At 44.2% G+C, this 13,032-nt stretch overlaps 1 protein-coding gene across 1 annotated transcript in view; it reads right to left on the bottom strand.

Annotated features, from left to right (window-relative positions):
- LOC148160588 (protein NLRC3-like) overlaps positions 1-13,032 on the bottom strand; it is a 40,048-nt gene that overhangs the window by 2,705 nt on the left and 24,311 nt on the right. The window contains exon 3 of the mRNA XM_088003813.1: positions 10,158-10,337. Coding sequence (XP_087859939.1) covers positions 10,158-10,337 — 180 coding nt within the window. The remainder of the gene's footprint in view (positions 1-10,157; positions 10,338-13,032) is intronic.

Here is a 13,032-nt window from a genome sequence, read left to right as displayed (position 1 = left end):
CGGAGTCCCGGAGGCGGGTCCGGCGGGCGGCGTCTCCGGCGCAGGAACCGGAGTCCCGGAGGCGGGTCCGGCGGGCGGCGTCTCCGGCGCAGGAACCGGAGTCCCGGAGGCGGGTCCGGCGGGCGGCGTCTCCGGCGCAGGAACCGGAGTCCCGGAGGCGGGTCCGGCGGGCGGCGTCTCCGGCGCAGAAAGCCGAGACGTGGAGGCGGGTCCGCCGGGCCGGCAGGAAGGCCGGCTGGAAACTCGGGCGGAGCAGACTCTGGAAACTCGGGCGGAGCAGACTCTGGAAACTCGGGCGGAGCAGACTCTGGAAACTCGGGCGGAGCAGACTCTGGAAACTCGGGCGGAGCAGACTCTGGAAACTCGGGCGGAGCAGACTCTGGAAACTCGGGCGGAGCAGACTCTGGAAACTCTGGCTCGGGGGAAGGCTGCGCTCCGGCAGCAGGCTCGGGGAGCTCTGGCTCGGGGGAAGGCTGCGCTCCGGCAGCAGGCTCGGGGAGCTCGGGCGGCTGCGCTCCGGCAGCAGACTCGGGGAGCTCGGGCGGCTGCGCTCCGGCAGCAGACTCGGGGAGCTCGGGCGGCTGCGCTCCGGCAGCAGGCTCGGGGAGCTCTGGCTCGGGGAAAGGCTGCGCTCCGGCAGCAGGCTCGGGGAGCTCTGGCTCGGGGAAAGGCTGCGCTCCGGCAGCAGACTCGGGGAGCTCGGGCGGCTGCGCTCCGGCAGCAGACTCGGGGAGCTCGGGCGGCTGCGCTCCGGCAGCAGACTCGGGGAGCCACAGAGCAGGCCACGCCACTAGCCGCGCCGCTTGCCGCCCTGGCGAAAGCCTGGCTGCCTGAAACCCCAGCACCACGGGGACGGTGGCGACTGGAGACGGGCGGACGGCGGTGGCTGGTGAGGAGGCAGGAACTGGTGGAGGTGTCGAGTTAACGGTGGCGGCTGGAGACGGGCAGACGGAGGTGGCGGCTGGAGACGGGCAGACGGAGGTGGCGGCTGGAGACGGGCAGACGGAGGTGGCGGCTGGAGACGGGCAGACGGAGGTGACGGCTGGAGACGGGCAGACGGAGGTGGCGGCTGGAAAGAGGACTGGAACTGGTTGAGGTGGCTTGAACGGTGTGGTGAAAACTTTCTTTCGCAGAAATTCCTCGTAGAGTTCTTGAATAAGGTCCAGCATGAACGGGTCAGCGTGAAACATGTTACGGAGATGACTGAAATCCTCCTCAAACTCTATGTTATGAATGTCCGGGGATTTGAGGAATGGGTATACGGGTTGAGCTGTGGTGGTGGTTGCTGGGTCCATGTTGAAAGCGTTCCTCACCGGTTCTTGGTCGGATCCTTCTGTCATAAGGTGGGGGTGTTGGTGGTGAGGAGAGAACGCTGAGACCCAGGTATGGTGATAATAATGATGGTTTAATGACGATGAAGCACACAGTCCAAGGCAGGCAGCACGGCAGGAACAACTAGCACGCAGCTAAGCACCGGTAGCAACTGACAAAATGGACTAGACGAGACAAACACTAACCAGGACTTTACAGTTCTACTGGCGAATCACACGGAAACATACACAAACCAGGACTTAAACAGTTCTACTGGCGAGTGCTTCTCCGACGAAACTGACAACGACAATAGACAACAATAAACACGACGAGGAACACAGACAACAGGAGGGTTTAAATACACACGGGGTAATCAGGGGAATGGGACACACCTGGGGAGCAATCAACGGGGAGGACAGGACAGAGACTCACAGGAACACAGGACTGAACACAGAGAAACTCAAAAATAAACACACAGAAACACGGAACCTAACAGGTGTAAGTATTATTACTTTGCTTTCTTTGTGTTTAGTGAATGGGGATATTGTGAGTGGCCCTGGGACAGACTGGCGACCTGTCCAGGGTGACCCGCCTCTCGCCCGGAACGTTAGCTAGTGTTAGGAAAATAAATTTAAAATAAGCTAGTACATAAGAACAACAGCCTAATGTCTGTATGATAAAAATACTGAATCGATAGATAAGAACAGTTTTTCCTCACCTGTCTCCTCCAGCTCAGTAGTTCTAAGGCCTGTCAGTTTCTGTTGTATTTCATTACCTCTCTGCTTAAACAGCGACTCTGTGCTGAAGCAGAAACGATACTTCGTTTTCCGTCATCTGACAAGTATCAAGTCTACTCCACTTTATTCACCAAAAACGTTTTTTCTTTTTTAATTCATCAAAAACTGATCTGTAATCTGGAACGTTCGCTATGCTTAGCTCCGCAGTTAGCCGCTGTTCTGTCAGACAGCCATACGCTGTCAGGATCATAGACATCAATACGTAGACGCCTCATGGAGCGCTGAGTCGTACGTAACAGCGTCCGCCATCTTCTATGTGGCAGCAGGGAGATCGGAGCTCCTTAAATCCTGTGCTGTGTGGACTTGTTTCAACCGTTTTACGAAACAGTCTGGATTAATTCTCATTACCTTCCCCAGGTAAGGATGAAAGATCAGAATTACTTGACTTTGCAGCCAGAAATTCGCTTCTAAACAACTGAAAAATATTTCCTATGTAGCTAAATTGGCCCGAAATAACCGCTGATTGTTAGCTTAGCAGCTAAAGTTTTCATACTGTTTTCTAATGAGAGAGCTGATGAAAAACCGCTGTTATTAGAGAAGTTAATTAGAAACCAGAGGATTTAGTGAGGAAAGATCAGTCAGGATCAGAGCTGGAGCTGCTGTTCTTCAGTCTGTTTCCAGCTCAGCTTCACCATGTTGGTATTTAGCTATAAAGATGCTACGAGTCAGAGCCCAACATGCTGAAAATGTATTTTTCTGAATGTGAAAGAAACATGTATTTTCTATTTCACTTTTGGATAATTTCTCTTTTATCCTTGGCTTTAGCCTGTGAACCAGGACGTCTCAGAAGTCATTGAGTTCTCCCAGTGTGACCAGCAGACTGAAGCCTGTGACCAGTGTTCCCAGTATAATAAATGTTTTATTCTTTCACTTTTTGTGTATTTTTAAATATCTCAATCTGAAGTATTGAGAGACAGCAGGCGCAAATCGTGACACCGCACATACTAATGGCACTTCCGGCGGCAGGTCTGACACCTGCCACAAGTGCCACTGTTTTTGGGTCTAGCTGTCAGTGTTGCCAATGCGTTCGGCTGACCTCGGCTGACCTCGGCACCTTCCAAGGGTTGCCTCGACCTCATACTGGCACCTCCCACGCCTCACGGACCGCTGTCGCCTATTTTTGCTGACGAGATTTAGGGCGGCCATCTTATAGCGTTGACCGCTCCACTCAGCTTTATATGTTTAACAGGCACAATGACGTATTTGAACATTTAATCTTTTATAACACGCTGTTTTGTTACTGGAAACCTTATACAAACAGCTATATTTATAAAAATTTTATTTTAAAGTTTTTTTTTTTTTATTGTATTATACATAGTTAAGCATATTTAAATATGCTTCGTGGGGAAAACAATAGAATAGGAATAGAATATTCTTTGGTGACAGCTTCTGTGTCAGATTTAATATGAATGAATTTATAATTAATGAAAACAACGGTGGATCTGGCACAACGTATTGCATTTCCTCTTAAGCGTTGTGTTCCCTCAAAAAAGCAAATATGCCCTGGTCTATTTTTTATACAGTCTCAAATTTCAGTTTCCAATAAAGAGCCTCAGTGAAAACATGTTGACAGCTGCCATAAGGTGTCACTTGTGCCACCTTACCACTAGGTAAGGTGGCACAAGTAAGGTGGCCATGGGTGCCACAGGCTGCTAACCTCATTCTCTATCTGTTTCAGATAGAATGTAGCATATGAATAACTTTAGTTCAAACAAATAGAAATAAAATATATCTTAATTAAAACATAATTCTCATACATATTTAAATATACAGCCGGTGTTCAGACTTAACAGAGAAAGACAACTCCTGCACTGAATCCATGTCAGATGGGACCTCTTCTACGACAGCTGATAATAGCTAGCACTAGGTACCTACCACTACAACTGACACTCGGTCGCCATGGTATGTCAGTGCTGACAAGCTCCTGTCAGTTCTGGATTATAATTATTTTCATACAATGACCTTAATATAATGTTATTGATTATTAAACCGGTTCAGTTCACTAATATTCAGTTATTAGTTAATATTAGTGACAGTGGCAACATGAGATATTGACAATTCCAGAGTGACATTATGTTCAGCATGGTTCCATGACAGTTCACAGGATGTCATAGGTTATAGTGGCTGCCTGGTCTATTGCATAATAGACCAGGCAGCCACTATAACTTTCAGTGTTTTAAGATAATGCAATTTTTTTAAAAAATGTTATAATTTTCCAAAAAATGCCTGTTAACCAGTTTTAAAGAGTTATTACTTATTATGTAATAAATTTAATCTGCTATTTTTCATTATTTGTCAAGTTCATTACAGATTTGTGTGGCATACATGAAGGTTGCTTCTCTGTGTTTGTTTCTGGTTCTGTTCATTGTCTTCAAAGTTTTCTTATTCAAAGACGAGAGAATGACTAAAATCTGAGCTATAAAATGCATTTCACAGCATTTTCAAGGCAGCAGGAGGACTTTCACTTTCAAGTTAAACCACCTTCAAATGTTTTACACTAATATTGAATATTGATAAGTCAAAACACAAAGTATGTACACCTCAAAAACTTTGACAATGTGTGAATCCTAAGCAGCATTAAGAACAAGATTGTTACATATTTTTGGAAACAAAAATTACTTTAGTTTATACTTAAGATGCAAATGATTTTTCAAAGAAAATTGTGCTGTTTACATATTATTTTATTTGGCAGATATGTTTCAACATTTTTTAAAGTTTATGTCACAAGGTATATGCATAGTAATTGATTTGTCAATATTTATTAGCCATTGTATGTTAATACTTTAAACAGCAATAACATATGATTTAAGTTTTCAATAGCCAAGAACTAAAATATTTGTGTATCATTTGAAGTCTACTGTAAAATTCACGTTTAGTCAACGTGTGAATTTACTACATCAGGATCAAATAACTTATTATTCATCCATGAGAAATTATAAACATTACCCTTAAAAATTATTTTTCAAACTTTATTAATTTCTACAATATACGTTTTACACAACTACTACGTATTTCCATCTTGGCCAAAGCCCTATCTGGCAACCCAACGGGGTTCAACAGGTTCCACTGTAATAGTGACACTTAGTGGTGGATTCAATTACTTTGGCCATCTTCCTTCAATTAAATTAAGTCAAAAATATTCAAGGATAATTAACCAATACAATTACCATTGAAATAAAAATTTATAAACAGGCAATATAAGTAACACGTTTTCCAAAAACTGTCATTGCCATCCCCCAAAACATCGGCACCAGTTGTGACAGCTCTGAAACATCCTGGACACCTAACAGCAGCTCTAGTGGAGGCCAGACTCAGCTGTTACAAAGGTGCCGAAACCAATGGCATCCCTGATACCTGCTGTGTATTTGATTAATTCAAAGACGGAAGGAGTCGTCTGGATTATTCAGATGAACTTTAGTGAATAAATAGGATGAACGGATCATACATAATGATATACGAAAAAGTGTAGGAATTCAGCTAACATAAGTCTTTCTGCGAAAAAAAAAACCCCTCTTAAATTCTTTCTTCTTCGTCTGTTCGACTAGTAATAAAGCATCATGGGATATGTAGTCCATTTTCCGAAGCCAGTGGCAACACTGACAGCTAGCCCTGAAAACAGTGACACTTGTGGCAGGTGTCAGACCTGCCACCGGAAGTGCCATTAGTAGGTGCAGTGTCACGATTTGTGTTCGCCCCTGCTGGAAGTATTATTGTATTAATGTAGCTTATGTAATGAAATAAAAAATAATTTACTCTGTTAGAATTATTTTCACTCTTTGCTGTCAATAGCAGAGTTGACATCCTGTAAATTCTCTGGAAAAAAGTAAGAAAAATATGTAGTTTAATGTTTGACAATGACTGATTTATAAATCAAAAGTCATTTCTCAATAACATATAAAAAATAAATACAGGAAAATTATTTGTTTCTTGTCTTGAAATGTTAATGTACATTAAATTATGGAATATTATTATAGCAATTATGGATATATTCTTTAATAAAATACTGTAAAAGAGTGTCTGTTCATCAATTTCAATATAAAAATTATCAGAATCGTTTCTATCAAATAAAACGTTGTGCTCTTTATTCAGAAATGTTCCAAAACAATTACATAATCACATCAAAAGTTAGAAACGCTCTCTTTAGTAATTTCTTTGATTACCAAATATATTAACGTGTGTGAGAAAATGTGTCAATGGCAGGTATTAACTTAAAATACTTTGTAAAACGGGACTGTTAATAACAAAGTGTATGATGATCTACGTCATGATTCTATGTTGCTGATTAAATAAAATCATGGTAATTACAGCGTATACATGTCTGAGCTTAGCGTATGACTAATGTAAAACTAAGCTGGTAGGTCACAGGCCAAAGGAGGATATTCACATAATTTCTGTTTTTTATTATTTGGTGTGTGTGTGTGTGTGTGTGTGTCTTGTACTTAGTTTTATTCCGAATTGATGTAATATGCCTTTTGCTGTGTTATGATATTAAATTAATTTGGTGTTCTCCTAATTCCCCATTCTAGTATGACCAGCAGAGTGCAGCTGAAGCAGGACAGGCTTGTAGGTCTTACTGATTCCTCCAGCTGCTAGAGACGATCAGAGCATGAGGATGGAGAGACCAGCAAGTGTTGAGTCAGAGAAGGTCAGGTAGGGCAGGAAGTGTTGGTTTTAGGGGCCGGGAGTGTTTGGCTAAATATATTTCTCCAAGTCAGTTTATTTATTGGTTTTAAATAAATAAAACCAGAATGTTCATGTAAGCTTCGCCAAAGCAAATAAAGTTGTATAAGCAAGAAAACGAATTCAACCAAAAACTCAGAAAAAAAAGTTTCAACCAAAAAAAGACTCAACCAAAAAAAGAGTAAAAAAGAAAAATAAAACTTTGTGATTTTTGCTTTGACATGATTTTTTCTTTGATTGAATAATTGTGAAACAAATCTAACTCCATACAGGTCTCCTTCACTGCCTACAGGTGTAAACCCAGAGCGAGCGTCGTAGCGCTTTGCGTTTAAAGGCTGCTCAGAAAAACAGGTTACGACTCATTAACAACGGATTAAACAATTTTAACTGCTGATAAAAGTCACAGAGGACACAGATATGGGAAGTGCGGAAGCCGCTATGGACTATTTGCACCTCAGCTTCCGCGTTCGGGGTAAAGCGGCTCGATTGTTTCCGATCCAATACAAATATCATTTACACTAGGTGCTTGCAGTGCTTGGCCAAGGTTTGTACATCGATCCAAAGTCCCAACAAGTCACCTGGAGAAAGGTTTAAGATGTACGCCTTGTTATACATTCACTGACACGAAGGCGAGTTTTACTTAAACTTTGTGGCTAACATTAACGTTAGCTTATGCTAGTAGGCAATATTCTCGGACATTGTTCTTGTAAAAATGTGCTATTTAAGCATCTAAACATTCTAACGGACAATGTTTTTATCTTATTTTCAAGTCGTCAGTGTCAGAGACTAACGGGGTTTGGTTACGGTTCGGGCTTTTAGCTTCCGAAGCCTGACGAAGCACAACAAGCCTCATAGCTTAACAGTAGCGCAGCTCTGGTGTCAGAGATCTGGTTCAGCTGTTAAGGTTCAAAGTTGCTGCTTTTAGAAAATATGACTGTGTCCCTTAATGTCTCCTTATTTCGTTTTATTACCTTTGCATGTTTCTTGTGAAGAGCTCAGATAGGACGGTGTTTACAGCAGTATGTACAGGCGGATCAGTTGCTCGGCTGTCTGGCTCTGGTCTGCTCTCTCGTTCCCATAAACTCTTTCAGGCTGAATATAGAAGTGATTCCATGGAAATAACTCAGGGAGGCTCCTTTATTTACCATCCGTATCCCCGGTAGTTTTAGGCTGATCCGGAGTGAAGTGAAGGCTGCAAACTTTGCTGTGCGGCGTTAGCTGGTAGCGACAGATATTTACAAGCCATCTTCTTAATTCAGGATCGCTTGGAAATTAACGAAAACTTAAAAGCCCATTATATTAGGAAGACAACAATGTTAATAGTATTGCTTTTTTGCATCAAAAATAGGTCTTAGTCTTTTCTAGCAGTCATGGTAACTCAAAGCGGAAAAAAGTGAGCCGCATTAGCTCCTGGAGATGTGACGTCAACACCGTAGGTGCAAAGAGCCCATTGTATCAAATTGACAGAGGAATAACAGAGTTGGCCATTCTAAGGTAAAAATCCAGCGCATACAGCGTTCATATTTTTTTGTTTTTTGTTTTTCAACCAGACGGCTTCCTGACCCCCCCGCCCCCCACAATGGCACAGCACCCCCTCTAGGCGGCGCCCCCACAGTTTGGGAACCTCTGGTTTAGACTTTGAACAACTTGGTAAAACTGTATTGTGTAACATTAAATCATGCTTGGCTGCAACTGTGCCGATGGCAGCTCTTCTTCTTCTTCTATTCAGTGTTTGTAGCTTCTTGGCGCAGCTCCGCTCCTGCTACCGGTAGTTTCACTACATCAGTTCAGGGTTACACCGGCTGATGACGTTGCTGTGATTCACTTTGTCTGGTATTTTTGTACATATGTTTTGGCAGTTCTGTGTTCATTGCATTTTTCTTAGAAGCCTGTAAAATAATTTCTATTCCCATGGCTTTTTTGTTGTCTGGGAAATCATTTTTGATGATAAATACAGAAAAAGCATAAAACTCAAAACATCTGTTGAGAATTTGATTTAACTATAATTTGCTTAGGACTTATTATTTGGGATATTATAATTTAATATAACTTTTAGTTGCAATTGTTTTATAGATTTAGTTGTCATTTTATAGTTAGTATCTGGTTAGAAAGTGGACTATTTGTGGCGTATGGCAAAGCGGACTCCGTATCCCATGTTGCTCGGGAACCTGTTTCCATGGTGATGATAATTCTCTTCTAACAGCCGTACTTATTTATGTTTCCTTAGCTGATTTCCGACTGTCATGTATTAGTACGTATGATTCATTCATTCTTAATTCACTAAAGTTCATCTAAAAATCCACCCGACTCCTTTTCGTCATTAAATCAGTCGGATATTCAACAACATCAACAATGGTGATAGTAATATTAATAGTAAAATAATATTCAGTGCAAAGGAGCCCAATTCTTTGATGGGCAGCGATGAGGAACCTGGGTAAAGGCTAGGGGGCGCTGGTCCAAAAAAGGTTGAGAAACACTGCACTAGATGGTGATTGGAGGCTGCACAACGTGGAGGGCGTGGCCGTTGACTCAGCCGGCGTACCTGTGATCTATCAGACAATCATCCTGGAGTATATGAGGAGCAGACTGCCAGCTTTTTAACGCCTGAGTGTTTGCCAGTTATGGTTCTCTGCGCCCCTTTGAGCTAGCTGTCTGTTTTCTCTGAAAGTGCTTCTAGTAAGTTATCCTTGTTGCCTTCTCTCCCAGGTGTTTCCTTGTGACACCTTGGAAAACCCCCTGTGACACCTGGTCTTCTGGATTTCCACCTTCATGACACCATGGATTAGAGGTTGCCTCTGCAGAACTACAATAAACCGTTCCTGGATTCTCAGCTGGCAGTCGGTTCGCTCCTTGCTGCTCCTCACCTGAACTTACCTGTCCACCCTCCACTGCAGTCACCATTTCACCAAACAAGATCCCACTCCCTTAAGATCTCACGCTGGAACCCGGACCACTTCTAGGACACTCGTAATGAGACCAAACCCTGGAACCCACATTATTTTCCCCCCTGGCAGAAGTCTCCATCAAGATGAAGTTAGATCATTCTTATTGATCGCAAGATTCTGTTTTCCGACAACCTCAAACTCACTATTTCTTTTTCACTACCGTTCAGCATACAGACGACCCGGGTTGCCCCCCTCCAGTACCACACTCACATTATCTTTTCATCGTTGTTAAAATAAACTATGTGATTATCTGTTCTCTTGGTGGTGTTCTGTATGTGGGTAAAGGAACTGGAACCCAACATGACAGGTTTTTGAGATTTTATTCTGACATCTAAACATGTTGAAGAAAATGTATTACAATAAAAATATTAAATTAAGGATTAAAGTATTGAAGGATTTTATTGGATAAATAGAGAAAACAAACCTCAGATTCTTCACTTTACTGACTGAACTCTCCAGGATCTCAAGCAGATTCTTCATATCTGATTCTTCACCTCCCTCTATGTTGATCTCACTTATTTCCAGTTCAGTCAGATCTGGGTTGGACTTCAGAGCTGAGGCCACAACTTCACATTCAGCCTTTTGAAGAGGACAGCCACCAAGTCTGTGATGAGAGAAGAAATAAATTCAGTTCTAATGAAATCAATCTGGATCAGAGGAAACTGGGAGCAGACCAGACACACGATGCTCCCTGTTGTGTCTCCGTTCATCTGCTGGATTTGATGCTGTAACAAAGTAGAAAGTGGACAGTCGTCAACCTGCTTCAGCTAAAAGCTTCTGTCAAGTTTTGTCAGGTTAGGTTTGCTGTGCGATTCCCCTCTTGAAAGGGATAGTTTCCACTGTGAAGTTCAAACTGGATTTCACTCAAAGAGCCTTTAATTTAGTTGACTCATCTTTATTTTTTGTATGCTGGTCACCATAGTGATTTCAGACACAAAGGTGAAAAACCCAAAAGAAACAGAAAGACATCTATTACATTCTGAAATTAACAAGATAAATACATTGTGAATAATCAGCTTTCCACCCCTTAAAACCAGTTATTTCAAAAGTATAATAGTAAATATTTTAAAATTCAACAGCAATAAATACATTAGCATTTTTATCAACATTGGTTAAATATTTTTGACCAACATTTATTTCATTTTTTAAAGTTTTTTTCCCCTTTCTACTTTAATCAATAAACACCAAGTGTATTTTTCTTTTTTGTCTTTTTAACTTTCTAGCTTGACTTCAATAAGATTAAACAATTTGATACAACAGGCAGAAGAACCACCAGGGCCGAACATCTTGGTGCAGGACAATAGTTTGTGCAGGTTCTTTTAAGACTCCAGTTAAAGACTAACTTGGTTTGAGTCTGGTCACAGGAACACAGGATTGGGCATACTTGTTGCCTCCCATCTTGGTGCATGTAGGTTGGGGTTTACCCCAGTGAACGAGACGGTAGCCTCCCTCTGCCTACGGGTGGGGGGGACGGGTTCTGACTGTTGTCTGTGCTTACGGGCCGAACAACAGTTCAAATTACCCACCATTCTTGGAGTCCTTAGAGGGGATATTGGAGAGTGCCCCTCCTGAGGACTCCCTTGTTCTACTGGGGGACTTCAACGCTCACGTGGGCAATGACGGTGAGACCTGGAGGGGCGTGGTTGAGAGGAACAGCCCCCCCGAACTGAACTCGATTGTTTTTCTGTTGTTGGACTTCTGTGCTCGTCAAGGATTGTCCATCACGAACACCATGTTCAGGCATAAGGGTGTCCATATGTGCACTTGGCACCAGGACACCCTAGGCCGCAGTTCGATGATCGATTTTGTCATTGTTTCATCAGATCTGGAGCTGTATGTCTTGGACACTCGGGTGAAGAGAGGGGCGGAGCTGTCCACTGACCACTACCTGGTGGTGAGTTGGCTCCGGTAGTGGTGAAGGAACCTGGTCAGACCTGGCAGGCCCAAACGTGTAGTGAGGGTCTGCTGGGAACATCTGGCGGAGTCTCCTGTGAGACGGAGCTTTAACTCCCATCTCCAGCAGAACTTCAAACACGTTCCGGCGGAGGTGGGGGACATTGAGTCTGAATGGACCATGTTCCGTGCCTCCATTGGTGAGGCGGCTTATCGGAGCTGCAGCTGCAAGGTCGTTGGTGCCTGTCGCGGCGGCAACCCTCAAACCCGTTGGTGGACGCCTTCAGTGAGGGATGCTGTCAAGCTGAAGAAGGAGTCCTATCGGGCCTTTTTGGCCTGTGGGACTCCAGAAGCAGCTGATGGGTACCGACGGGCGAAGCAGCATGCAGCTTGGGTGGTCGCTGAGGCAAAATCCCGGGCGTGGGAGGAGTTTGGAGAGGCCATGGAGAAAGACTTCCGTATGGCTTCGAGGCGATTCTGGTCCACCATCTGGCATCTCAGGAGGGGGAAGCAGTGCAGCACCAACACTGTTTATAGTGGGGATGGTGTGCTGCTGACCTCAACACTGGACGTTGTGGGCTGGTGGGCGGAATACTTCGAAGACTTCCTCAATCCCACCAACATGCCTTCTGTTGAGGAAGCTGATCCTGGGGACTCTGGGTTGGGCTCTCCAATTTCTAGGGACGAGGTAGCCGAGGTGGTCAAAAAGCTCCTCAGTGGCAGGGCCCCGGGGGTGGATGAGATCCGCCCGGAGTTTGTTAAGGCTCTGGATGTTTTAGGGATGTGTTGGCTCACGGAACTCTGCAATATTGCATGGATATCGGGGGCAGTTCCCCTGGATTGGCAGACTGGGGTGGTGGTCCCCCTGTTCAAAAAGGGGGACCGGAGGGTGTGCTCCAATTACAGGGGGTCATACTCTTAAGCCTCCCTGGTAAGGTCTATTCAGGGATCCTGGAGAGGAGGGTCTGTCAGATAGTCGAACCTCGGATTCAGGAAGAGTAGTGTGGTTTTCGTCCTGGTCGTGGAACACTGGACCAGCTCTATACCCTCAGCAGGGTCCTGGAGGGTGCATGGGAGTTCGCCCAACCAGTCTACATGTGTTTTGTGGACTTGGAGAAGGCGTTCGACCATGTCCCCAGGGGAGGTTTGTAGGGGGGTTATCCAGGAGTACAGGGTACCGGGCCTTTTGATACGGGCTATCAGGTCTCTGTATGACCGGTGTCAGAGTCTGGTCCGCATTGCTGGCAGTAAGTCGGGCTCGTTTCCGGTGAGAGTTGGACTCCGCCAAGGCTGCCCTTTGTCACCGATTCTGTTCATTACTTCATGGACCGAATTTCTAGGCGCAGCCGAGGTGTTGTGGGGATCTGTTTTGGTGGCCTTAGGATTGCATCTCTGCTTTTTGCGGA

The sequence above is a fragment of the Poecilia mexicana genome, unplaced genomic scaffold, assembly GCF_051168715.1.
Source record: "Poecilia mexicana isolate PSO_F unplaced genomic scaffold, ASM5116871v1 scaffold_2, whole genome shotgun sequence".
In the NCBI taxonomy this organism is placed as follows: domain Eukaryota; kingdom Metazoa; phylum Chordata; class Actinopteri; order Cyprinodontiformes; family Poeciliidae; genus Poecilia; species Poecilia mexicana.
This window is presented reverse-complemented; position numbering and strand designations above follow the sequence as displayed.